This window comes from Halichoerus grypus, chromosome 9 (genome assembly GCF_964656455.1).
Source record: "Halichoerus grypus chromosome 9, mHalGry1.hap1.1, whole genome shotgun sequence".
Classification (NCBI taxonomy): Eukaryota; Metazoa; Chordata; class Mammalia; order Carnivora; family Phocidae; genus Halichoerus; species Halichoerus grypus.
This window is the reverse complement of record NC_135720.1, coordinates 7,503,263-7,531,157: the sequence shown is the minus strand read 5'-3', so window position 1 is coordinate 7,531,157 and position 27,895 is coordinate 7,503,263. Positions and strand designations below refer to the sequence as shown.

Sequence of the window (27,895 nt, the reverse complement as noted above, 5' to 3'; positions counted from 1 at the left end):
TCTTGTCAGGCACTGAAGCGCGTATCCAGCTTATTTCTACTCAAGACATCCGACTGACATGGAAGGTCAACTAGATGGATACCTAGTGTCAAGCAAGAAACAATAGCACTTTCGGGGGGAAGAGAGGCAGCATGAATCTTCCTATTGGCAGATCACACAAAAATCAAAATAAGAGGAAGTTAAATGAATTTTGAGGAATAGATTAGAGCGGGGGGAGAAACCACATTGTAAGAGTTGAAATGACAACAACAACAAGCGTGCCAACATGAAACTCTCTATTCTTTGCTGGTCTCCTTTTCAAAGTTGTTGCTTCTAAAATAGGGCATTAAAATAGTCCTTCGAGACTTCTAGTTCTGGGACAAGGTGGATTAGACACACTTTTTCCTGTTCAGCTAACTGCAGGGCGTTAGATAGAGATGCTGAAAGGTGGAGAGAAGAAGGCAGGGGCCACCTCAGGATCAGAGGGAGAACATGGCGGTGAGTTCCCTGGTGTTCATATATATTTTTTCCATATATCCCAGACTGGGTGCAGTAGATGTTGGCAACCTGGAAATGTTAATGGGATGCAGATGAAAATAGCACCACCCCCCCCCAGGCCTCCTCTTTCTAGCTAAAGGAGCAGAGAAAAGGCAGTCTCTAAAACAGAAAACTTTTAGACATTAACTGCCCTACTCCAACCAAACATGGAAAAACTATAGCTCTACCCTGATTCATATCAGCAAAGACCTGGGCAGGGGGAGGGAGACCACTTTCAGGCCATAACAAAGCTTTTTTCCCCAACTCCCCCACCTGCTGGGTGGTGTCTGGGAAGGCTGCTTGGGGAGCTGGGACTTTCACCAACCTCCCTTGGGAATGAGCCCCTAAGTCTCCCATGTGAGAAGGCACTCTTCCCTGTCCCAGCCCAGGTGCTGTCAGTGGAGGTCTGGTGGGAATTCTGAACTCCCATCTTTGCTCAGCACCAGCAAGACACACTTCCACACTCCAGGGCATCCGTGGAAGTACAGTGAGGCCCTAGCACTTACCCTTGCTGGGCAGTAGCAAGATGCAGCCCTTCCCTCACTAACACAGTGTCAGAGAAGACCTGCTAAAGCAGGTCTAAATAAGATCCAGAGTCTCAAAACATAATACCCCAAATGCCCAGGATACAGCTAGAAATCATGGTATGTACCAAGAACCAAGAGAGTCTCAACTTTAATGAAGATGGACAACTGACACCTGTCAACACCGAGATCCTATAGATGTTTGGCTTCTCTGACCAGAGTTCTAAAATGGCCATCTTAAAAATCCTTCAACAAAGAATCATGAACACACTTGAAGTAAATGAAAAGCAGAAAGTCTCGACAAATAAATAGAAGATGCAAAGAAGAATCAAATGGAAATTTTGGAATTTGAAAAAGCAGCAACAAAATAACAAAGTCAATGGATGGGCCCAACAGAACAGAAGCAGAGGAGAAGAATCCACGAGGTCAAAGAACAATAGAAATTCCAATCAGAACAACAGAGAGAAAATAGGCTGAAAGGTAGTCCTTCTAGTTACTCAGTGAAACATTCCAAGGAAATCCTGGGTCCCTGGAAAGTATAAAGCTATTATCCAGCCACTCTTTCCAATGCAGACGTGAATTTAAGAGTCTCATGTTTCCACAAAATCTATGCAGACTGAGTCGATCTGATCTCTCTTCTGCAAAGAAGAGTGAGCAATCAATTAGTGATTCTAGAAATCTCCTGGAGGCACAATTGCTCAAATGTCTTTGGCTGCTTAAAAATGTCAATAGAATCAGTCACTGAAGATATAAAAGCCCCTCTTGCTCCCGGGGCACTGGCTTACGGCCGTCTGTTCTCCAGTGAGTACCAAGACCCTGCCTAACTCTGGGGCAGATCTGAGTGAAAAAAAAACTAAACAAAACAAAACAGAACAGAACAAAAACCTCCTGGGTCACATGATCAGCCCCGGCTGTTTTGGTACCAGCTGTCATTCAGGGCACTGGGCTTTGCTATGAAGATGCTGTAAAGCTGGGTAAACACATTCGCTAAGAAGATAACACAAGAATAATGCAACAAATCAATTCTTTCAACAAATATGTGTTAGTGCTGCTAGGTGCAAAGCACTGCTCTGTGTGTTTGGAACACATACATGAACTCTAGACAGAGGTCCCTGTAAGGAGCTCAAATTCCAGTGAAGTGAGGGGCAGGCGGAGGTGCAGACAGATGACCATTAACATCGACATAAAAAATAAATAAATTAGTATTTAAGAAAATTCTATTCCTCTGGTTAAAAAAAAAAATGGTAGTCTAGGCTAAGGGGGCTGGAGAGGAAGTGGGCGCTGGATATGGGCGAGGCAGATGGGAAGTCACTGGGAGCAAAAATGGTGGCCCACCGGCAGAGCAAGGAAAGCTTGGTGACAGGCAGCTGGGGGGCCGGGGGTGAATTGTGAGCACCACACCGAACCTGTGGTGACAGTGGGGCTCCCAGCCAGCAGTGGGAAACACAGTCTGAGGCTTGCGTAGGAGCTGGAGACTGAGAGACGTGGATTTAGAATCAGCCAAGGGACACCCTGAGGTATTCTACTTTACATATTCTAACAAGAGGTTGAAGAACGAGAACCAAAGCAGGATCAGCCATCATTTCTCAGGCTTTCTAATCCCCCTACCCACAGCCCCGGTAGCCTCGTTCAAACCTCAGTGAGGCCAAGTTCCCATTCTAATAAGGCAGGAGTTGTCAGTTTCAAAAACAGGTTTTCTAGAAACCAAGCATCCATTTGACATTTCAGTCTTTCTTGTTTTATATGAACATCAGCTACCGAGGAAAACACCATGGTTCTAAAAAGTAAGCTGGTCGGTGTTCGGACAACTCTCGCAGGATGCTTCCTACGTGGACTTTCCCTCATGGGAGCGCCGCTCCCAAGCATTTATCCATCCCTGCAGCTTGGGTGACCCTTCTCTTTCTTTCAACCTTGGCGTCCTTCGTGTTCAAAAGCTGGATGCAACACACACACCCCTGTCTGCAAATGTACGCACCCACACATGCCAGACCGCCCCGACACCCGCAGATCTGAGCTGGTTTTTCTTTTTCCCAGCACTCACAGAATCTAAGACAAAATCCAATAAGGCGCACAGCCGTTCCTACCTCTGTGGGCCGCATGAGAATTCTCTTAGATCCACAGCAACAAAAATGCCTGCAGGGAGCAACTGGGTTGAAAAGGGCGCTATCGTTCATCACGTAGATTTTCAAGAGACATAGCTATGGGGGGAAAAATGTGCAGAAATGGAAAATAATGATATGGACTCAAAAGGAAACTCTTTGTGGCTGGTTGGTTTAAATGAAGAATTCATTCTTAATCTCAGGAAACAAACTGAGGGTTGCTGGAGTGGGGGGTGGGGTGGGAGGGATGGGGTGACTGGGTGATAGACATTGGGGAGGGTATGTGCTATGGTAAGCGCTGTGAATTGTGTAAGACTGATGAATCACAGACCTGTACCCCTGAAACAAATAATACATTATATGTTAAAAAAAAAAAGAAGATAGCAGGAAGGGAAAAATGAAGGGGGGAATCGGAGGGGGAGACGAACCATGAGAGACGATAGACTGAGAAACAAACTGAGGGTTCTAGAGGGGAAGGGGGTGGGGGAATGGGTTAGCCTGGTGATGGGTATTAAAGAGGGCATGTTCTGCATGGAGCACTGGGTGTTATATGCAAACAATGAATCATAGAACACTACATCAAAGAAAAAATAAATAAATAGAGAAAAGAAAATAAAATTACCTTCAACATGCATAAAAAATAAATAAATATATAAATAAATAAATAATTCTTTCCCAAGTAGTTACATCAGGTACAAAAGAAGTTAGCGTGAATTCCCTGAATTCCTAATCTGGAGCAATCAAACAGCAGCGAGGATGAAAGGAGCATAGGCACCCCACCCCGACAGGAAGGAGCAGCTCATAATCAGACACGACACGTGACTGGCACCGCCGCGGGGACCGTCAGCGGCGGCGTGGGCGAGCGGCACTAGCGGGTTCCCTGCGAAGAGCCTCGCGCGTGCATTACGGGGAGAGCGGGCGTTCACCCTGCAGGGGAGGCTGGCTTCCTCAAGGAAACAGAAACGCAAGCCAGATGGAAAAAGTTGGGTCGCCCATAAATCAGCTGCAAGCCTGCTGATGAGAGGTCAGAGTGGTGCTTTACTGAGATGCAATCCCCATAGGGGTGGGAACCTGCAGTGTGGACGGCGCTCCCTCCCTCTGGAGGCCAGCTCAGCAGAAAGGCACAAGCAGAATCCCGAGCCTGGCCCAGAGGGGATCGTCCACTTCTTCCTCTCCTGCGAGCGCTTGAATTCATCAGTTCAGCCAGCAGCTCATATCAACCTCTCTAACGGCAGGTGATAGAGCATGTACCACGGGGCTGGATCAAAGGGGTTAGAGACCGCTCACTTACGAGGAAGATGCTGCCAAGCCCCTAGAGAAAGTCTTCACAAACTTAGCTATAAACTATGTTAATAATTTTAACAAAGGCAGAAAGAGGAGGGAATTTTTGTTTCCTTTATTGCCAATCTTGATAGTCCGCACCCAGTCTAACAGGGGGAGTCGGAGAGAACAGGCCAGGAGAGACCTGGGACTAGACCTGCATGCGGACAGAGCAGGGTCGGGCCAGAGAGCGGGGCCTAGGTGGGGGGGCCACTCAGGCAGCAAGAGCCCCTGTCAGAGGCTAGTCGACTCCTGGAGGGTCAGCAGGCATGCCCACGGCGGGGCGGAAGCTCCAAGGGAGAGGGAAGGTGTCCTCCGTTGTCTGCCCGGCTCCTAGGACAGCGAGCAGCATAAGCAGGTGCTCAACACATGTTTGTTGAGTGAACCAATGAGGTCAGTGAAGGCCCAAATACAGAGGAGGGGTTGAAGACCCAACAAGGATGTGCTGAAGAACAGAAATGCCGGGAGGCAGAACAGGCCGAGTGGCGTGTTCAAATCCCAGGGTGACAGCTGGGACGAAGGAGACAGGCAGAAGCCTGGAAACAAGCTAAAGCAAGGACTTTTGGGGGTCTGGGGGCTTCTGATCATTCTCGTGGTGGCAGAAACCAAACCAGCCTGGCTGGCCTGGGTCCTGCAGGTCAGCAGGTGCATCTGCCTGCGGGGAGCTGACTATGGGGGGACGTCACTTCTCTGGCCTGCTCTCTGTGTCCCTATTTATGCACCATTTCTGGCTCAGAGGAGCTGCCAGACTGTTCAGTCCTGGGGCCAGCAGGGATGTGCCCGGTGCCTGCCCTCGGCCACCAGAATCTTCGCTGGGGAGGGCCTGCAAAAGTACAATATTTTGAACTGTGTGGGATTGGATTGCAAGTTGGAATCTTCCAAAACTAGGCTTTTGTTGGCTCCCAAACCTGGTCTGCTAGCTTCCTCAGATAGGACTCAGATAAAGGCAACAGGGCCGGCTAACTGCAACCCCGAAAAATCGGTTCACATCTAGCTTACGAGTGACAATCGGTCCTTTAGGGAGGCTACCACTATGGCCTTTATATAGGATTTTAAATACTGACTTAAATTCCCAAAAGGGAATATCTACAGACACTTCTCATTTCTACAGACCTGAATACAATTTAATACTAATATTAAAGGAGTCTTCACAATTAGGCATGACACGCTAATCCTATTTAACTTAGGAGCCTGCCCCTGGATACCCCTGAGCATTGCATTTCGAATCTGTTGCTTAGTTTGTAAACGACTTCCCAGACTTGAGTTTCCGTATATCTAGGGGTTGAAATGTCTGTCCGACCCAGTGGGCAGATTTGTGCTGGATCTCAAGCTCCTGGAGGTCACAGCTCGTCCTTCTCCTCTACTTTGCACACTCCTGAATCTGCACAATATACATAAATCCCCAATGACTGTGGCTCAGCCCAGGCTGGCTCCTGGGAATCACACAGAAATACCCTGGTTCCTTAGCATGAGTGCGGCTGTCAGGTCTGGCTTTCTGGCACAGAAAGCTATAGACAGCAACCATATTTTAGCCCACAATAAGTTCTTTTTGAACCTTCAACATCCTAGTCTTTTATGTTCTAGAGTCAAGCACACATGTGAGATACAGAGATGTTTGCCAGAGGGAAGAGGCCCACTCACTTGAACCACCGGGTAGGATATCTCTCCCACCTCAACCACAACAAAAATCTCAAGGGTCCTCGTGGTGGGTCAAACTCAGTCTCCATATACAGTCACCAGTCTACTATGATGTCCGCTTTGTAGGTGTATGTACCCAGTCCTTTACTATGGATACAGCATTAGCCCTGAATATACACCTCAGAGTGGATGGAGTACACAAAATCGAGTTAATGTGTGTCCGCAGGAAAAGCCTCTGCACGCACCCTTCCATGAAGGGCTGTCAACCTTTCTCTGCCCCCGGAGCTGAGAAGCTGATCCAGCTCAGACCAGCTTGCCCGTCTGCGGCTCCATGTCCTGTTGACAAGGATGACAGAAAACAAACAGATGTTTGTTCATTCAACTAAAGCCAAATTTGTGAGGCTGCCAAGAGCTCGCTTGCCTCCCGATCTGACGAGGCTCCTTCGCAGCCTGACGAAGGAGACTGTAACATGCTTACACCCACAGCCTCGACGGCGATACCTGTTTCACAGAGCTCCGGCCCCATGTTGGGGTGGTGGGCTTGGGTGAGAAGAAACTAACACACAAGGGGAGCAAAGCACGATGCTCTCGGGGCTCTCGGAAGAAAGCTGTGAGGCGGAGAGGCCACCCCATCCCCAGGCTCTCTGTGCTCGGGGGACCGTGTGACACACACAACCCTCCTGCACCAGGAGGGCAGACGACCTCTACCCCCCCCTTCGAGAACTCTTGGGCTGTTCCATCCGCACAGTCAAATGGCTTTCACACAACCCCTCTTTCCCCATGCACCTGCTTTGCTCCATTCATGAAAGTTCCCAAAAATGCTCGGGCAGCATCTGGGACCCCAACTCTCTCTTTTAAGGTAATCTCTTCAGTGACGGCCCCTCCTGCCTTAACTAGTGCAGGCTTCCCTCCTGCGCTTGCTTGGCTTCATCTCCAGCTGCCTACACCCTCATCAGGACGCACCATGCTGGGCTCCCCGGCGTTCCCATCAGCCTGGCTCTGGCTGGACTCACAACATTTCTGAACAATGAGCACACAGAACAAGGAGGCATGCCAGGGGCCAGAGCACAGCAAGCACAGGGGTGGAGACGTGCAAAGACAGGAGTGCCCAGGAAAACTCGGTCCTTCTGTTGGGAAGCCAAGGCATGGCGCTGAGGGTGGGAAATGCAGCAGAGGACAGAGGTGGGGGCACGAGGTGCCTCAGGTCAGAACCTGGGTCCCAGTCAAACCTGCGCAGCAGCTAGAGCACAATGCCTGGGATGTGCTAACAGTAGGTACTCGATACATGTTTACTGAATTGAATCGAAGGGCATTCCATTGTCTGAGTGTGCTTTCCAAAAATGCATGGGGTGTCAGGTGGAGGATGCGTTGGTGGAGGGCTGAGATGGAGATCTCTGTTCAAGGCTCATTGCAACGGTGCTGACAATAGCCCAGCCCAGGATGGAAACCTTTCCCTCATCTACCCGAAGGGTCAAGCGTGCATGTGCTAACCCAACGGGAAGGTGCGTGACTTCATCTGACCTTTTCTCCCATGAATCCTGCCTCTAGTTGGAGACACGGGACTAGAATCTGTCCCTGTCTGCTTAAAGCTACACATTGTATGTGAATAATCATGTATTTATGAGCATCCAAACTATCCTGGTGAAAGCAATGGCCTGGCAGGAACACCTGCTCCATTTGGCACAGGAAGATTTCCAGGAAGAAAGGACCCACAGCCTTGGAACAGAATGAAAGAGTCCAGCCAGCAGCCTCCGTTCCACCACCTGGCCGGGGGCTACACAGGCCCACTCAGCACAGCCCTCACTGTCCGGGCGTGGCCAGCACCGCCCGCTCTCTGCGCGACCCCGGGCTCCCCCTGCATGGCTCGTCTGGGGTCGCTGGTGCACAGACCTCTCTCCCACAAGGTTGTGCTCGGGTTTCAGGGTGGTCCCTTAGTCATTCCAGTCCCCCCCTCCCTACTCACCTCTTGGCCCAGAGCCTGTGCTATGCCAACACCTACCAAGGCGGATGTCTACTCATCCGCCACTAGATGCTCTCTGTGATGGCCGGTGTCTTTGACCAGGTGGGTCCTCCTTTCTTTGAGTAATAGAAGCACTCAGGGGGCGCCTGGGTGGCTCAGATCGTTGGGCATCTGCCTTCGGCTCGGGTCATGATCCCGGGGTCCTGGGATCGAGTCCCACATCAGGCTCTCTGCTCCTTGGGGAGCCTGCTTCTCGCTCTGCCTCTCTCTCTCTGTCTCTCATGAATAAATAAATAAAATCTTTAAAAAAAAGAAAAGAAAAGCAGCAGCACACCCTCAGTGGTGGGCATGTGACCTGGACAAGGTCACTTCCGTACTCTTCCCTGTCCAGAGTGACAGCACAGGTGGTGGTGTGCTGGAAAATGCTTACCAATCAGCTCCCTAGCGGGGAGAAAAAGCCCTGATGTATAGCTTTGCCGACTTCCACGGTGTAAAGACTCCCACTGTGGTTGATGTCAAGCCGTCAGTTTGTACACTGAACGCGTGGTTACGTAGCGTTTCTAACAGACACATAAGGTCTCCATAAATGGCCCCCAGAAGAGGCGTGCTAGTAAAATGCAATCAACTATTTAGGGAGTGACAAGTTTTGAGTACTTATTACCTTTGTTTTATAATATGATATACTGTAAGTTTGTGGTGGTTATGGTTCATAACTGACTTGGAAAATTTTAGCACCTGGCACTGGGGACTGTTGGTTCTACTGGTTATAGAGATGGGCTCGGGACTCGGATTGGGCCAGGCCCTGGAGCTGGTGGTGGGGGGCCCCTCTCCTCCTTGGTAGCAGAAGCGATTAGAAGGAGAGTCTGAAGCTTTGGGCAGCCATGCTGGGTGAAAAAAAACCCACCTGCAAAGAATCAGGGCCACCAGCACAGAGGAGCTAAGGGAGCTGAGTTGCCAGCATCCCAGCTCCTGTGGCCGGTGGACGCCGATACTAGCCCCCCTCCCTGTAGTTTGGTACTGTGAGCTAGTAGAGTCCTGACAGGTGCTTTGGCTAGCTGGGCTTCAGCCCCACGCAACTGGGAGTCCTGGCACACGTGCCTTCTGCCTCTCTCCTCACCCCAGGTTCCTGTTCTCTGAGGTCTGGCTGACGTCATTCCCTTTCTAGAGCCTTCCCCAACTAGTCCAGACTAGAGTAACTGAAATCCTACTCAGGTCTCTCCCATATTACTTAGGAATGAGTAACATGGTCTTCTGTTCCCTCCTATGTGTTAAACTAGATTAGTAGTCAATAGACAGGTTTGGGCTCATTCAATAATTATGACTTAGAAACAGTGAAATGCAACGAGTCCATCTGGGTCTTCCAATCACCCACACCTGCAGGTGACATAAACATATCTTCAGGGTCAAGCAGGGTGCTCCATGTGCACAGTGGCTCACTCCAGGCCTGGGGCGGTCCCCTGACTTAGCCACATGACCGTCACAGAGAGGGCTACTGCTCTGTGTCAGGAGGGGCCTAGCCGCTGGTCCCACGGGGATGACCCCCAATCAAACATCACTGCCCCCGGGGAGTTCACATTCCCAACAACAATAAGGTAAGTCAAGACAGAGACGAGTGCCGGGAAATCCCAGGGAGGGGAGTGACTCATCTTTCCAGGATCTGAGGGAAAGAGCCAGCATGGGCTTCACAAATGGCAGGACTGAGACAGAGCTGCAGGATGAAGACTTCAGGTCCTTCCTTAGTCACACATTAACCAGTGATCTGTACTGCGTACCTGCCCAGCGCCTTTGCTGGAAGGCATCGCCTGATTCTTTGAATGTGGCATTCCCCTCTTTTGTTCCGAGAAAATCATCCTAAGCATCACACATATTATTTTGGTGCAAACGACATGAAAGATTGCTTTCCACTTGCACATCTCAGCCAGGAACTGCCCCATCCAGTCAAACCTTGGCCGAAATGATTATGAGAACAGCGTGAAAATGACCTCCCCGTGCAACGTCAGCCAGACATATTCACCCTCGAAACAAAAATCTCACATTAAAAAAAATTCCCGTTGAATTTACCCAGCTCTTTCATTTCCACTGAGAAAGGACCACTGGCTGAAGCAGTGCGCATGAAGGCCGTGTTTACAAAACCCAGGACGATTAGCCGTGGTGTTTGCGCAGAGGACGCTCAAACTAAATTGTCGCGGTAGAGTGTCTGTCAAAAGATACACCCTTTGGAATGAAAAGTGGCGAATTCATACGACAAAAGGCAGGTTAAGTAGAAAATTAATGTCTTGTCCTCGGCCTAGGATCACCCACAAGGAGCAGACGGTGAACATCAGCTCATTTCTTAGTTCTGGAGACAGGTTTAGGCCTGGGCGTCTGCACTTGGACCCAAGTGACGAAGATTAACTTGTCGGTCTGCCTGGGGTTGTCGTGATTCTAAACCCCACAGCCTGGGGACACTGCCAATTGGAGGCAAACTTGAAAGGCTGGTCACCCTCAAGACCTTCGGGGCATATAGGACCCACGGGGGCGGAGGTGGGGGGGAGGCGGATGGGGGAAGCCCTCCTCTCCCTGTACCCATCATCTCGCTGCCAGGAGCTATTATCAGGCAAAGCAGTCACCAAAGTAGGCCTCCTTTTTTTTTTTTTTTTTTTTAAAGATTTATTTATTTATTTGAGAGAGCGAGAATGAGAGAGAGTACATGAGAGGGGGGAGGGTCAGAGGGAGAAGCAGGCTCCTCGCTGAGCAGGGAGCCCGATGCGGGACTCGATCCCGGGACTCCAGGATCATGACCTGAGCCGAAGGCAGTCGCTTAACCAACTGAGCCACCCAGGCGCCCCAAAGTAGGCCTCCTTTTTAAGGATGTTCTTGCCCGACTCCTTCCTTCCTAGGCTGTGGGCCACATCTAGTCCCTCCTCCAAGCAGTGTCCTGCAAGAAATGACAGCTATGGCGTCTCCCAGGTGGATCTCCCCGGCCACCAGTGTGTCCCCTCCCACGTTCCTCCACCACCCCAACCATGTCCTCCTCCTCCCCCATTCCAGGTTACCAGAGCTCCTTGTAGGATACACTCAACGCCATCTGGCCCACGCCTGCTGACTAAGTGCGTCCTAACAGCAAGAATGCCTTCACCCTACATTTTTATGGCATGTATAATTCTCTTTCCCTCTTGTACAAGTGGAAAAACAAAGGCCCAGTCACCAAGGGGATTAGGCCAGTGCACAGGAAGCCAGGACACGCGGTGCCCAATGCAGCTTCCTTCCGGGAACACCAGAGCAGGTCACCTCCCACCACCTCGTCCCATGGCCCCAGACACAATACATGCAAATAAATCTACCCAAAAACAGCTGCACAGGGACCGTGAAGGCAGCCTGAGAATGGGAGAGAAGACTCACTTGACTCAATGCTTTCCCCAGGATGGCCTCCGTACACCGTGACAGATAGGGGCCTCATATGTATTTTATAACATTATGATAAAACACCGAGGCATTTCTAGGATCTTTTTTCTTCAAAACAAAGGGTCAGGGAATACTTTTAATTCCTTTCTGAAGACCTGGGATAAAGCCCGAGAAGGGATGCCTCAAACTGTTTGAAAATGCCTCACCTCCCATCTGGACCCAAGTTCAACTCAAGTAGAGGAAACTAGGGGATTTGCCATTCGCCTTCCCTTTGCTTTGGAATTCGTGTCTATGAAGCCTGTTTCTCCCTTGCCTCAAGCTCTGTGTTACTTTAAATTCTATCTCCAGTAGGCTGGCACCGAAACCCGTAGGCTCAGGCAGTGGTCTTCAAATGTTTTATGATTATTTAAGTAAAAGAAATTAAGTATGCACCATTAGCACATGCAAATTTTGTTTTATATAATTCATAAAATACTTTAAGTGCCTTTTAGCTTATCCATGTATAATGATAAAGGAAACATAAGTTAGAAACATAAATTTCTCTCTATACCCTAATGGCTTGTCTTGTTTACCTCCTGGGAAATACCCAGCCCACTTTGGAGACCACACACCATCGTCTTATGAAGTTACGAGACACCAGAGTCAAACTTATAACCTAATTTGAAAGCCGTAACTTAAGTCAGAAGTGAAATTTAATGCTTGCAAAAACAAATGGGAACCTTGGCTGAGGATTAATTTATTTATAAACCACATCAACAGCTAAGACGCCTTGCTCAAAGACAAGCATCTGCTCATAAAATTCAGTATCACATGTGTATTACTAAATTTGCTGTTTCTTTACTACCCCTATTGTAAATTTGCTCCCTACGTAAAATATAAAGTGATTTCTTGTACAAAGGATTATATTCAGATATAATTATGTGTAATATATATATACCCCTCATTATGCGTAAAACATATATGCACACACACATACCCAAACATATATTTAAGATACAGAAACGACGTTACTCAAGTTAAACACGGCATCCTCTAACACAGTGACATTACTCTTAAAAACTTTTTAAAAGTCCAGTGTCGCCTATCAAACTCCATTTACCATATCAGTTACGTAAGATAAGACCATTTGGATATTCGATGTGCTTCCAATCACCAAAAGTATCAACCAGATAGCCGCGGTATTTCTTGACGAATTGAGCTGATAACATGCGGCTGTGGTCAGATCTCAACCCCAATACTTTTTCCCCCTAAATAAACAAAATGGTGCAGGTACAAAGAGCTAATTTTCTAACAAGCTTTGTGTGGGAAAGGTCAGCTAAGTAAAAGCCCAATTCTAAATGAAATGGTTGCTGCTATGCGGAGTGTAGCACTGATCAGAGGAAGAGAAGACATTGTATCTGAACGAAGCTGGGCAGACACCGTCCTCGATACTTGAGAATACAAAAGCCAGGCACATGGGAGCCAGAACAGACTGCCTCCCTGAGATTACTTCATTTGCTATGACTTCTTTATGCAAGGCAAATAGAAGGAAGAGAAGATTGATTGCCCCCTTTATGGCCAGAGAGGTGGTTACTAAGACAGACCTAAGTATTGCTTCATGTGTAAGCAATTCCCTTTCCCTGACACTTCTGAGACCTTTCTCCAGGTTTGAAGGATCGTTTAATTCTATTTTTCCCAGGCAGATGGCTTTGGTGGTTAGCCAAAGCAGTTCTGGACTTGAATAGTGTACTTAAAGTGATAAAAATAAATGCCAGTCGGAAATACAAGACAGACAGGATGAAAGAAAAGTGCAAGCCCCTCTCCATTCATTGGAAGAGCCGCACACCAGTCATGGCTGGACCCGAGTGGGACTGCCCCCTCCCTGTGAGCTTGTCACTATCCTCCTCGTCCCGTGCTCCCCGTTACCAGCCCCACTTCACTCACTGGAGGTCCCTGACTTTAAGGGGTAGGAAGAGGGATTCCTTGGATTGGTCCATGAATGAGAGCAAGGCAGTCTATCTGCATCATCTCTGTTTCCTATGCTACCAATAAATCAAGCCCGGGTGGGTAAGCAGAAGCCAGGCGAGGGGGAGGAGGGCAGAAAAAACCCAGGGTCCACACATATTGGCACCCCAGTCTCCTTCCACCAGGAAGCTCAAAGTAAAGCCCAACTGGAAAGAGACTTAGAAAAGGAAAGTGAACTGGTTTTCCCGGGATGCTGTAACAAAGTATCCCAAACTGGGGTACTTAAAACCCACAATAGTCTCCCAGTTCTGGAGGCCAGAAGCCAGAGATCACGGTGTAGGCAGGTTGGTTTCCCCTGAGGCTGCCAGGCAGAATCTGCTCCAGACTCTCCTACCTCGGGTCTTCTCCCCATATCTTCACATTGTTTTGCTCTGTGCACATCTGTCACTGTGACCCAATTTCCCCTTTTATAAGAACAGTCCTAGTGGATTAGCGCCCACCCCACTGACCGCATCTTAATTTGATGATCTTCAAAGACCCTGTTTCTAAATCAAACCACATTGACAGGCACTGGGGGTTAGGACTACACTGCTTTCGGACACAGCTCTACCCATAACCCGAGTATGTGGCTCTGGGGTCATGCTTCCCTCACTACTGTACTTGCAATGGGGTTCCTTATGCCTTATGCAGGTCTGAAAAGCAGGAAAGCAGGGCCCGAAAATCGTCACCCCGGGGCCCAGGACTCCCGCCAGACCCGGCCTTTATTGCAAAGGGCTCCCTTAATATCTTCCCCCTCTACTCCCTGCCATAAGCCCTTCTCTATTTAGTTCTTTTGGGTGTTTGGGTTTTCATTCTGTTTTTCTTTCTTTCACTTTATAAGACACACTCGTATGAAATGTAAGATATTCAGAAAATATAAAGGCAATTTAAAAAAAGTCATCTCTAATTATAATTCCTAAAAATGGCACTTCGATAAATTGACTTCCAGTCTATATTTGTAAGGTTGGTATTATATTGTACAGTTTGGCATCATGCTATTTTTACTTCATATGATCCTTAGGGTGTAACACGGTTCAAAGAAATAATGACCCAGCTGGGTATCTTTCTATAAAAGATTATGTGTGAACAGATTTTTCAAAAGGAACAAATTAACAATTTCTCAAAGCACATTTTGAACAATGCCGCTCAGAGCAAGACAGAAATAAATCCTGACGTAAACTGATATTCACAGGGCTTGGAATCCCCGAGCATGAATACTTGGAGTTTGTCTAGGGTCCCGGAGGCTTCGAGCCCATCCTGGCCCCCAACGCACACCTGTCCTCCTGTCCTCCTGGCCCAGCGAGGCTGCTGTGGCCTCATCCATTTGGGCTCCAGTCTGTGGACACAGGACGGTCTTGACATTTGGTAGGTCCCTCTCCTTTCGATGTCTGACAGCCTGAATAAACCAGCTTACCACCTTGGTGGTGCTAATTATGCTTTTTCCTCAGGCTAGACCACCTTTCCCCTTCTTGCCAGGACATCGCAAAGCCTCCTCCTTCCGTAACCCCTGGCCTGTGACATTGTTTCAGTAGAACATGGATCCTTTCAGAGGATGGACTGTCCCTTCCTCTGTGTTCCCTGCACACCTCTATCCTAGCTTTTATCTCGTGCTCCACAATGGCTTGGATCCCACATCTTTCCCATGAGACTGGATCCCCTGAGGGCAGTCACTGGGTCCCCTTCATTCCTCCTGGGGATATGTTGGGCCCCCAGAACGAACTCCAATGCGTGTGTGTAGAAGAGCACTTGGCCAAGCAGTGACAGGTGTCTGGCTGGGTCACCTGGGACCAAGACAGTGAATTCACATGCCCGGGGTTGATCCTAGCAGATGTTTGCTGGACATTAGCCGTGGGTGTTAAAATAAAAACCCTTATCATGTACTATCTTTGTTTCAAAATAGAAAAAAACGCATTTGGGGACCTCGACTCTTCTAATTACTAACTGTATGTATGACCTTAGACTGGTCATCTGACCTCTCTGAGCCTCAGTTAATTAAGCCACAAAACGGGGGATTGCCTGCTCAGAGTGATTATGGGCTTAAACCATGTAACGGATACAGAAGGTTTAGCATGATGCCTAATACATAATCAACACCACAGACTGCAGTGATTGCAATGATTAGAAATGAAAATAACTTCCTATTATGATTGCATTTCTCTTTTCCCTTTCTCCATAGCCCTGGGGAATGTCACTTACTACAGTCACCAGGGGGCATTTGGCCTCAGCCCAGGAGCCAGGCTCCTCAACCCCCAGGCCACGCCAGGTAGCGCTGCAGAGAGGTTCTGCACTTAGACTTCCTGGATTTAATCACAGACCCTCCACCTCCCGTGTTACCCTGGGCAAACAGCTGACCCTCTCTGCCCTGCACATGGTGGGTGCTCTATACTTGTTGGAAAAAATGCCAGAAAAGAAAAAAAAGCTACTTAGTGTAGGATCTCTGTTGCTTGATCCTTCTCCTCTCGTGGATCCAGTCTTGGATTATGTTGTCATCGCCTGGGTTGACAAGGAGGTATAGTCCTTAGAAATAGAAATTAGGACGACCAAGGTGCTCTTTGCCCATTCCTGAAAGCACTCGCTAAACATCCCTGCGGACATTGTGACATGTCCTGGGTCAGGCCATCAGAGGGTGACTCCAGGCGAAGCCTACAGCGTTTGCTTGTTAAAGCTGGGGCTGAGACCAACACACTTCAAGTGACAGTGAGGAGAGGAAGGGGTCCCAGTAGAGAAATTCGGGTGCCCCCTGCTCTGTTCAGGGAGCTAGGCTTTGCCCTTGGGTTAGAATGCTAATCCCCAGGCAGTGCAAGGCACTTACCATGAGTCTTCAAAACCCCTTCACTCTGACTCTTCATCAAAGCCACCATCTGATCACACAGCTGTAGTGAAGGAGAGAGCACCAACTTTAGGCTTTTCTGCTTATGCTGACCTCTATAGTCAGTTACCTGTACCCTCCGGGGAGGTGCTCACCACCTGGGGCCTGCTAAGGATGCAGCGGAAGACCTTTGATGACGACACCCAGATTTCAGGCCGTGGCTCCCAGCAGAGGTGTCAGCAGGTCCTACCCGGACCCACATGTCAGCAGGAGCCAAAACTGCATGAGCAGGGTCAGGACAAGGGACTTTGGGAATATCTAACAAAGACCCTTGCTGACGTCCTGGAGGAGAAACTATTGTGGCAAGTGAAGGAGTCAAACTTATCCACGACTGAAGAGAGTGAAAAATCAGTTTGGATTGAAATGAGAAAGGCAGCCCTGCCGTTAATCAGGCTGGGAAGAGAGACACGGATCCAGCCTGCTGCCAAGGTAATAGGATGCAACGTTTCTCCCAAGGTCATGTTGGAAAAGGTTACAGTGACCCCTTTTCTGATGGATCACTCTCCTACCAATGACACATGCTGGCTGCGTGAAGAATCTGCTTTGTCTCAGGAGGGTGGAGCTGCCTCCCTATCTCCATGGTCTTCCACTTCACCCGTGTCCCGGGAATTCAATGCCTTGGGATGCACAGTTCCTTAGGCATCTCGTAGCTTCCATCCTGTCTGCATGCACATCCTCTTGTTGAGGCTGTTCTGACAAGTTACTGAGCCTGGATCCTTCCAGAGAGGATCATAGACCGACCTCTGCCAAGCTCACCATACTGCTGAGCCCCATTTCTCAGGTCACTGTGACTTATATATCCTGGAGTCCATTGCAAGTGTGTATCATTATTACAGCAGGAAAACTAACATCTGTTTCAAGGTAGGACACATGGGTGGTGTTGTAGGTGGTGATCAAGAGCTGCCTTCTCTCTTCATGCTCAACTACTGCCTACTACTAATAAAGTGACCAATAATCAAGTCAGGGGGAGCAAACCAGGCATGCAGAAGACAGGAGGAAACATCTTCCCAAGTGCAAAGACAAAACATCTAAACCCATTATTAGAAAAATCTTGGAAACTTAGACAATTCCACTCCATTCCCTTTATTGAAATGTAGTTCGTGTTTTGAAGTTACCTATCCAAGTAGTTAACTGCCCTAATGGGAAAAAAGAAGAGGCAGCTGTAAGCAGGAAGGCGGGACATTTTCTTCTGCATCTTGGCACTCCAAATGCCAACTGACCCCTGGCCACCATGCAGCCTTGTCCCTGGAGCTGTGCATCAGACAGACATTAAAATCCATGAGTATCACAACCCGGAGGAATTAAATGGGGTGGCTCAACCACACAGAACTAGTTAGCAGCGGCAGGGAATTTGGCAGCAAGGCGCCAGGGCCTGAGGGGGCCGGGGGGGGGGGGTGGTGGCAGGAGGGGGAGGGGTGCCTCCATTTTGTTTCTTGTTACCAGCAGTCCTTTCCTTGCTGGGTCATTAAGGTCTTCTGTAGTCCTCCCTGACCCCCCTGACCCCCTTTTAAAAACTCTGCCATTAATAAGTTCTTTTCATCTTTCTGTTTTTATTGGTGGTGGTTTTTTTTTTTTTCTTTTTAGCCTGCGGTGTCAGAGGAGAAGAAAAACAAGCCAGCCAGTCTTGGCCACCTTTCCCTAGATAGTAAAAGGCACGTCCTGTGCAAAGGAAAGGTAATTCAATTCTACTCCTTGCCGGGCTTCATGTCCCTTTCTTCCTGCTCCTCCCCTTGCAGAAGCTGGCCCCGCCCTCCCTGTCCTCACTCAGCGGTCCTCCTGGCTTAGCCTTTCCTGTCTCCTAATCTAAGCCAAAGTAAAATAAAACAATCATCCCAAACCCAGCCATCCAGATTAAATATGCTTTGAAATTGTTATGCATGATGTTGGTCCTGGCCTCCAGAATGAAATGCTCTGTGCTGTGCGTCTTGCTAATAACGGAGCTGTCTTGGCTGCATTTTGTCTCCACGTGTCATTCACATCAGTGTGGCCTTTGGCACGCAGGCTTTACCACACCAGGGCTGCCGACTATTTTGGATTTACCTGATACAACACCAAGCTCTTAAGAAACATGTAAAGAGAAAGGGATGATGACAGAGCTCTATTAGTAAAAAGTGAACGGGGCGGGGGCGGGGGGAGAAGGGGTGTGGGGTCTGAGTCTCCAGGAAACAACTTATTCTGCCTTTTTTCTTAAAATATCAGTGGCTGCTGATTTTCTAAGCTTTAGAGCGATTCATACACCAGAAGACACAATTAAACCCCATGAACAGTTTTTGTCTCAAGTTGGAGAGAAGAAGAGGAGGGAGAAGGGGACAGAAGGAGCCTGGCCGTCTCTCACTCCAAGTTGCCAAGGAGCCCACGACCCGTAGCCTGTGACCATCAACGGCTAGCAGTCTGTCTGTTACGTGTTCTCTGCTGTCATCATGTAGCACACAGGTTATAAGGAAATCTACCAACTACAGAGAGCACGTGAAAGGAGAAAGAGGAGAGCAGCTTTGCTGTGTAGCACATGCTAGGGTTCCAGGGATGGGGACTCTGGGAAAAGGATGTACGGGACTCGCTACAATGAGGTGCCCCCTTGCCAAGCCCAGGCTGCATCACCCTCCCCTTCTGCCACCTGCTCTTTTCCCAGGAGCCAGGACCGCTCCTTGACTTCCCTATCCACATGGCTGTAAAATGGCTCTGTGTCTGCTCAGCCGATAGCCCGTGGACCCTCTGCTCGGGGCCATAGACACAGACCACCGTGGATGTACCTGACGGAGCTGCCATGGACGGATGTGCCACCAGGCTTTTCCGTGAGGCTGCCCATCCTTCCATGCCCCCTGTGCGGGGAAATGCCGGCGGTCTTGGATGCTTAGTTCCCGAGTTTCGTTTGGAATTATTCTAAAATAACTTAATCAGTTTGTGATGGATAAAAATCCATTTTGCTTTCTGACTTTGTTACCCATCTTAATTTCCAACAGAAACAAGTAGGCTAAAGCACGCTCAGAAGAATTTGACATTATCCTGCCATAACCTTGGTAGGTCTTCACTACCTACTACAAGCAAAATATAGTACTCTTAGGAACTCACATCCCGAATTCTACCTCTTACTTCTTGACTCCAAGTGAGAAACCCAATTCTGAACCACCTGCTTGAAACTTGGTTAGGGGGTATGACAGAGCAAACAGACATGATTTCAAATTGTAAACTGACAGATATGAACTGACAGAGATCCCAATCTCATAGGGGTGTGCGAATCATATAAATACAGGTTTTGATGAAAAGTGCAATCAGCATTGCTTTGTTAAATTTAAATTTTGTTTAAGTAGACACCTATTGCTAGAGTATGAAAAGACATTCAAAATCGAAAGGTATGGGACGCCTGGGTGGCTCGGTCAGTTAAGCGTCTGCCTTCGGCTCAGGGCATGATCCCAGAGTCCTGGGATCGAGTCCCGCATGGGGCCCCTTGCTCAGTGGGGCGCCTGCTTCTCTCTTTGCCTGCCACTCCCCCAGCTTGTGCTCGCTCATTCTCTGGCAGATAAATAAATAAAATCTTTTTTAAAAAATCGAAAGGTAAATCTCAGACAATCATCACTTTCCCTTGCTTATGCCAACTCTTCCCTCTTCAAATAGCTACAATTCAGGCTCAGGCCACCTCCTACTGCCTCTGTCCTGCTCTGACAATTGTCCCTTTTCCAGATGCCTAAGTACCACAGACCGATGTGAGAGTAAAAGGTATACAAAGAAACTTGCATTACGTACTATTGCACTGAATGGTACTGTACGTAATATGCCATAGACACGTGGATGAAAGATTTTTTTTTTCAGTTACAACTTGCCTTTATGATCTTAAGAATATTTCCAAGACGTATTTGTGTAAAACACACTAACGTAAGATATGGTGGGTCTAGTACTGACACCGTATCAGAAATAGTATTAGAACATACTTGCAAGTTCTGAGTTGGTGAAAGAAATGATGAGTAAGGATGTTTCTATCATTTTTTTTCTCACAAGTTAGTATTTTGAGGTTTAAAAAATAACTGATTGGATCAGTGGTAATCCATTTGGATAATTGTAGGCAGCTTGTATTGTGATTCAAATTCAAATTTGATTGCTTCATTTAAAGGGTTTCAGAAAGATACCAATAATTTTGGACTCTTGGCATAATCTAACGGAACTGAGATTTTTAAATTGCTTGATTTGGAAGAGCTCATATTGTTAAATATATTCACACCCACATATATAATTGGTAATGATATACTGCATTCTCTACTGTTGAGAATAGGTACAAATTTAAGGTCAATCAACAACAAAACTCATCTCTAGACATACCCAATATTCTGATTTATCCCCTTTCATTTCAATTTTAAAATTCAGGCCAGTGGGATTAGTCATGTTTAAAATAGTCTAGTATAATCAAACACACACACACACACAAACACACAAATCCATGTATATAAAACTGGAGAAATCTAAATAAGGCTGGTAGATTGTGTCAGTGTTGGTTTTCTTGTTGGGACGTTATACTAGAGTGATGCAAGAGGTTCCCTCCCACAGGGGACAACTGGCCAAAGGCTATATGGGAGCTCTCTGTGTTACTTCTTACAATCCCCCGCACATCTACAACTATCTCAAAATAAAAAGTTAAAGAAAAGATGCAAGAAAGAGAACAATATATTATATTGTCATTTTGTTTTTAAAAATATGAGTATGTGTTGTGTATCTGGACATATACACAGAGACTCACCTGCATTCATGTCCACACATAAGAGCCACACATACATACATATGTATATGCTATTTCCGTGAGGGTAACTAAGAAATCATTCACACTGATTGCTTCTGAGGAGGAAAACTACAAAAACAGAGACAGAACGCCCGTTTACTTTCTACAGGATACCTTTCCGTGCCTGTTGAACTGAATTACGTGCTACTGACATTACTCATTCAGAAAATAATTTTGTTCAGGGTGAGGACAAAACAGCCACTTCAGACCTGAAACCAGCGAAAAGAAAAGAACAAAAAGTACAAGCCCAGGGAGCCCCTCGAGGCCCTACTGCTGACCCCCGCACCCGTGAGGGTGCAAATAGAGAAGACGCAAAAACTCTTACGGCTGGAGACGCAGTAGGAAAGTCTGCAGTTGATCTTCCTGAAGAGCTGCTTGTTAATTGGCCAGAGAAGGAGAGTGAAGAGCTGAATGGTGTTTATTATTAGCCCCGAGGCGATAAACACGTAACAGAAGACGAGATGGCACAGGAACTGAGACTTCAGCAACCCGATGAGGTCCATGGCGTGTGGTTGCTTTTATTCAAATACTCGCAGGAGAATACTTCCAGAGCGGAAAAAGGCCCGGCACTCGGGAAAGGGTCTAGAATACAAACCAATGATACATGTTACAAAAAATCATCTGTGCTTTTAAAGAGTCAGAAAAAAAAAAAAAAACAGCTCTTAAAAAGATGCTCTGAGGATCAAACACCTTGCACATGAGTTGATTTATTTGTATTCAGGATTTACATAGTGCTTGCTTACATCAGGCACAGTGTCAACCCTTTAAAATGAATAGTTCCTTTAATTGTCCTAACTCCCTGCGAGGTTGTTACTGCTATTACAGAGGAGGGAACCGAGATCCTGAGAGGTCAAGCCTCTTGGCCAGGGTTCCATAGCTTCTATGGCTCAGAGGTGGCCGAGGTGGCTCGGGCCCTCCTGCTCAGCCACGGAGCCAGCTTCCATCTCTGGGGCTCACAGCAGTGGCTGTGTTTCTGGGCCTTCCCTCCTGCTGCCATCTCTGCCCGAGCACCCCCCTCCCCTCTCCACTTCTCATCCTCCAGATCCTGCTCCGACCACGTCTCTTCTTCTGGCAAGCCTGGCCTGCATGAGATCAGGGAGCTCCCTGGCGTGGGCTCTCCCTCCCCAAGCACCTGTACTAGCGTGCCATGCAGTACCCTCTGCTGGGACTTGTCCCATTTTTTGCCTTCCTCCACTGCACTCCTGAGGACACGATTACCTTGAAAATTGTCATTTTCTCCCCAACCATTGGAACAGTCATTGGAGCTTAATTTGAAATAGATATATTTGTGGAACACTTTAATGAAGGTGGACAAGGGATGGACTTTGAGATATCAGCAAACACAAATAACCAATGAGGAAGGCAAGAGAAACATCCCTATCACAGCCCTGACACACACACACACACACACACACACACACATTCTAAAATCAGAAAGAAACTCAAAACATGCATAGCAACCAACTCACAGCCTGGTAGTCAGTCTCCAACCCCAAAATGGCATAATGATATGACTTTACGGTGTGGCAAATAAAGCCTTGGAGGAAAAGTGTAAAGGCAGGAGGTTCGAATACACTGATGGGAAAATAAATAAAGCTGAGGTCATCATGCACAGCAGCCTGGTGCTCCTGGAAGCAAAATCTCACTGCAAACTTCCCCAGAAAGAGCTCAAACTTTAGGATGAACTCTTTACGATAATAGCTGGGAGACCCTAGACTTCATTACACTCTTTATTAATAACACCAAAGAATATATATAATAGTTTCACATCTACTATACCATTTTAAGCCTCACATGAATCTAATGAGATGAGTATTACTATAATCCCATTTTTCAGAATAAGAAACTGAGATGACTCATAAGTTGGATAATTTGCCTACGGTTGTCACAGCCCATAACTAATCATAGGTCTTGGTGTTACCCCTAAGTTCTTTCTTGTGCACACCTGCTTGGGCTGCTTTGCTCCTGGGGTGTGAGCTGGGGGGGGGGGGCGTTCTCTTGGGTTGTGCAGAGCAGCCCAGAGATGATCCCAAAGGCAAAAACTAGTGCCGCCTTCAGTGAAGTTCAGAATCACAAGCTATGCTCAGAGTGGGGAATGGGACTTGTTTCTGGCCACCCAGATTGGTTTTGAGGATAGTCTTGGGCAGGAGGACAGATATAAGGTGCGTTCCTCCAGAACGTTTACACTTGCTTAGACAATCTGGAAGGTACACAGTACTCCCGCATGGTTTCCATACATTTCTGATAGGGGGGAAATGGAAAGTACCCTTAGGCCTGCCTTCTCTGGAGTCAGCTGAGACACCCCACTCTCCCAGAAGCCCTGCTCTCTGGCACAAACCCAGGACTCTGCAGAGACCCATGCACCACATTTCTGAATTTTCTCAGGCGGCATTTCCCACAGACATCTCCAGGTTGTCAAACTCCTTAAGACACACCCGGTTCTAACATAGTCTAGCTCTCTCTAATGAGTAGGCATTAAGCTGGCAGCCCACTCTCCATGCACTTGACTTTTAGGAGCCACATACAGAGGAGTGATGTACATTGGTTTACAGTTTGGCAGCAGTTATAGGATGATGTTGAATATTCATGTGCTTTATTCACTGTCCCTAGATTAGCCACTAAAAGCTTCCGTACAATCTGGCCAGGAGAAAGATGATTCTTCCCTAGGATTCTGGGCTCTAGTATTTGTGGAGCGTTTGGCAAGTCTTTTGCTATGCAGACTTAACTCTAAGAAAAGGAAGTCAACTGACATTGGAAATGCAGGGGATGAAATGATGCCTTCCTCAGTTTCCAGTTAGTAGCAGGGTGTTACAAAGAAAATGTAAGATTTTTTCCCTTGTAAAAGACAAAAGACCACCATGCCCCCGAGTAAAACCCTCGCTAGTACTGCACAGGGCGGGGGTCTAACGCAATACTGGCGATGGTTAAGGAGAACCACAGGCAGGTGGGCTTTGGGTGGTATGGTTCTGCCCACACTTCCTCAAATTCCCTTCCTAGATTGGCGTGGTGGCTGAGTGTGGGTTCAATGGTCTGGGTTTGAAGTTCTGCTCTACCTCCTACTGGTCATGTATCTTCAGGTAAAATAACTCTTCTGATTCTCAGCTTCTCTATCTATAAAGAGGGATCAAGATTCCATGGAGGCAGTTTGCTTGGGTGGCTCAGTCAGTTAAGCGTCTGCCTTTGGCTCAAGTCATGATTCCAGGGTCCTGGGATTGAGTCCTGAGTCGGGCTCCCTGCTCCGCGGGAAGCCTGCTTCTCCCTCTCCCACTCCCCCTGCTTGTGTTCCCTCTCTCGCTGTGTCTCTCTCTGTCAAATAAATAAATTAAAATCTTAAAAAAAAGAAAAAAAAGGATTCCAAGGAGGCTATTGTTTTTCTTTTTTTTAACTTAAACTGATTCTCAAATGTATAGGCAAGAGCAAAATACAAGACTAGTCAAGGAATCGCTTGAGGAACAAGGGTAGCAGTGCCATGAGTTTGTTAAGCAATTTTACTGACTTAGTTTAGGACTGATTAGTAAAAGAGATACGAGGCTAAATTATTTAAGGAGGTGTCTAGTGGGTGAATATGTGTTGTGTGTCTTTAGTTTATTCCAGATGGAAGTCTGGGGGACCACCCTACCCATATTGAATACAGAAGAGCTTTTTCTGGAATGCGGCAATCAGCCAATTTAGTGCCATACTGCGGAAAGATGGTATAAAGATTTTTCCAGTGGTTAAAGCAGGTAGAGTGAAAATATTTTAAAATATTTTGCCTCTTTCCCTCTCAGATTGGTGACTACCTAGAATGTTAGGGGGAGAAACTTTCCAGTAAATTCACTTCAGTTGTTTATGTGAAGCAAGGAAATGACAAAGAATTTTATTTTTCAGACGATGAGAGCAGTAATTTATGGAGTTTATAAATCAACAAATAACCATGAGGCTGTTGCCCTGTCCTATTTCTGTAAACAGAGATATTTCTTATCATCAAGGGCAATAGTGAAGAACCCATGTGCCTGAAAACCCCAAAGTGATATTGCCCATTATCTGTTTCGGGTTCTTGCACAATGAAGAGTCCGAAGTGTCCTTCCCCGACACTCACCCTAGGGTCCTGAGCGCTGGCTCCAGGCACATGAGGTGCAGAATTCAAGCCCAACCCTACCGGGCACTCCCTTCCAACAGGTGTACACAGTGAAACCTGGCTGCAAGTGACCAACACAGGTCATGTTTGAGGAGGGGACAGAGGGAAGAAGTGACGTGATCGGGGCTTGAAGCACACACGAGCTGGCTGTGGGTGAGAACAGAAAGTGGGGCAGGGGGGTTTGCCAGATATTGAAGCTCAGGCCAATCACAATCCAGTGAGTGAGGGTGACATATAGGAGGAATTGCTGACACATGAAGACATTTTAAAGATAAAGCATAGAGAATAGGAAAAAATGCCAGGAAACCAATCTGTATACATTATTTGAATTTTTCAGAAGGTCGAGTCTGACCTATGAGCTTAATGTACATCACCTGAAAACTTCTGAACCAGCGTTTTAAATATAGACGAGAAGCTCCTGTCCCCGGGACTCGTAATAGGTTCAAGGAGAAGAGGTTACTCCAAATTACCTTTACTTCCCAGCTACTGATGTTTAGTAGATTTTGAATTTAACTCATCATTTGACAAAGTCTCTGGCAGTTCTTGAGGGCACGTTGTTGCCCGTGAGTCTATGTTAAATTGGTTCCCAGCTGCTTGATTGGAGGAGGCTTCTTATTCAATGGAAGGAGTCTCCCTATGTATCACTGGGACCTAAAAAGGTCATTCATACAAGGATGGGAGAGACCTAGGGGTTATGCATAGGGGATGTTGAATGACCATGAACCACTTGTACAACAGAGGCATTAAACCAGTGAGTAAAGGCCTTTGAAGAATATTAGAATATACTGAGTGAAAACTGCTAACGAAGAAGCATGATTCAGGTTTGTAAAATAATAATGTGTATATTTATATCATTCACATCTCCATCTATTTCTATATTCATGGCCATCTATTAATAGTGGCTAATTTCTGACAGAAGAATTATGGTGGTTTCTTTTTTCTCCTCTGCTTTATTATTCTTTTCGCTAATGAGAATGAGACCTTCCCCTTCCCAGGCAGAGAGGTGGATGGACCCATTCCTGGCCTGCCTTTCGGTTTGGTGTGGCCAGATGATGGAGCACAGGTGGTGCACGAGGTGAGAAACTGCAGGCGGCTGATGGAGAACAAGTACGCTGCTCGCAGACTTGAGGGGAAAGGATGGGAGTGTTGGCACCCCCTGGCAGGGTAGCACAAAGGTGATAATCCAGCCCATGAGCCACAGACAAGGGTAATTCTGCAACGTGGGGGCCACCATGCATCCAAGCACCGGTGCTTAGGAGGGCCAATACAGCACAGCCATTAGAGACCTGGAAAGGCTAAGGGGACCTTTGGAGTCGGCAGCTCTGGCTAGAAATCCAGGCTCAGCCACTTGACAGCTATGGAAGTCACTTCCTTGTCTGTGAAATCGGAGCAGTACCTTCAACACAAGGTTACTGTGAGGATCAAGGATAATCAAGCATTTGAAACCCTTAGCAGATTGCCTGGAACACGGGGAGTGCCCAAATAATGGGAGAATTTTTCTATGGTTGCAAGAAAATAAGGAGGCAAAGGGGAGCAGCTAAGATATATTACTTTGGCATTTCTGGGAAAGCAGTGAGATATAAATCGACTTAGTTTTTCTTCTCACTCCATATCTAGAGCCTGACATTTTCTTTAATTTACCTTCAAGCGTGTTAAAACATTTCCTCCCCCGACTGTTTTAATTCTAACCTCTCCTTTTCCGTGAGTGACTCAGAAGTGGGAACTGATGCGTTCACAAAAGCTCACATACTCTTTACCTTCTTAACTCTGGAACAATCTTTCCAGGCGTGGGGATGAAGACGTGGACCTCAGAATAGGAGAAATTGCAAGCCAGCAGGATGCTCTCGGCTGCACTGTGTTCCCCACACGGCACTTCTCGCCTGGAAGTGAGAGGACATCGAGGAGCCGCCGAGCAGCCGTGCACACAGCAGCCCAGCCCGGCTCCCAGGGGCTCCCGACGCGAGGTCTGTATGGTCGGGCAGATGGCACCACATGCTGCCCGGCCTCCACCAGTGGAAACATAAGCAAATAAAGAAAGCTCGGAATGTCCCCACGAGAGAATTCAAACTGCATCCTCTTCTAAATAGACACAGACAGCTTCAATGTAAAGCATTCAGTTAGGCAACAAAAAGGAGAACCTTAGTTAAGACTTACGTATTCTGCCTTAGTCAATATTCTGAAACTATGAAATAAGCATGAACTTCAGCTACACTCAGGAAGAGAGAAAGGGGATTAGCGCTTTCGCCAGCTTGTTTCTATAAAGGTCTGGCTTGTTTGTTACATTTACATTACAGCACTGAACCAGGTCAGGGTTTTAGAAGAAGCAGAACTTTCTACCAAAGAGATCAGTCCAAGTGAATTGCTAAAATAATACCCATGACCAATTTAGTATCATCACTGAAATCAAAGCAACCCCTTATTTAGGCTCTTTTAACTCCAAACACCACAGAACAGGTCGCAGAACAGAGGAGAGAGAAAAGAAATGTAATACTAAGCAAACAAACCAAAACCTATTTTTTACATTCCAAACTAAAATAATAATACTCCATGCTGAAAGAGATGAGGTCATGTGGGACTCCTAGCCTCAGTGTGAGAACAACCACTTGGGCTTTTTAGAACGACCTTAAACATCTTCACACCACTCAATCTAGTAATGCAGCTTCTGAGAAAACTCTCTTAAGGACAAAATTAACTTTTAGAAAAATTCTCTCTGCACAAAG

At 47.2% G+C, this 27,895-nt stretch overlaps 1 protein-coding gene across 7 annotated transcripts in view; it reads right to left on the bottom strand.

Annotated features, from left to right (window-relative positions):
* AGPAT4 (1-acylglycerol-3-phosphate O-acyltransferase 4) overlaps nucleotides 1–27,895 on the bottom strand; it is a 120,336-nt gene that overhangs the window by 63,887 nt on the left and 28,554 nt on the right. For 4 of the 7 annotated variants that reach the window (XM_036091552.2, XM_036091550.2, XM_036091551.2 and 1 more), the window contains 2 exons: nucleotides 26,933–27,055; nucleotides 21,384–21,640 (listed from right to left, as the gene is read on the bottom strand). The exons of 1 other annotated variant lie outside the window; for it this stretch is intronic. In XM_036091552.2, coding sequence (XP_035947445.1) covers nucleotides 21,384–21,561 — 178 coding nt within the window. In that variant the 5' untranslated portion in view covers nucleotides 21,562–21,640; nucleotides 26,933–27,055. The remainder of the gene's footprint in view (nucleotides 1–21,383; nucleotides 21,641–26,932; nucleotides 27,056–27,895) is intronic. 2 more of the 7 variants (XM_036091554.2, XM_036091549.2) reach the window with 1 other exon arrangement.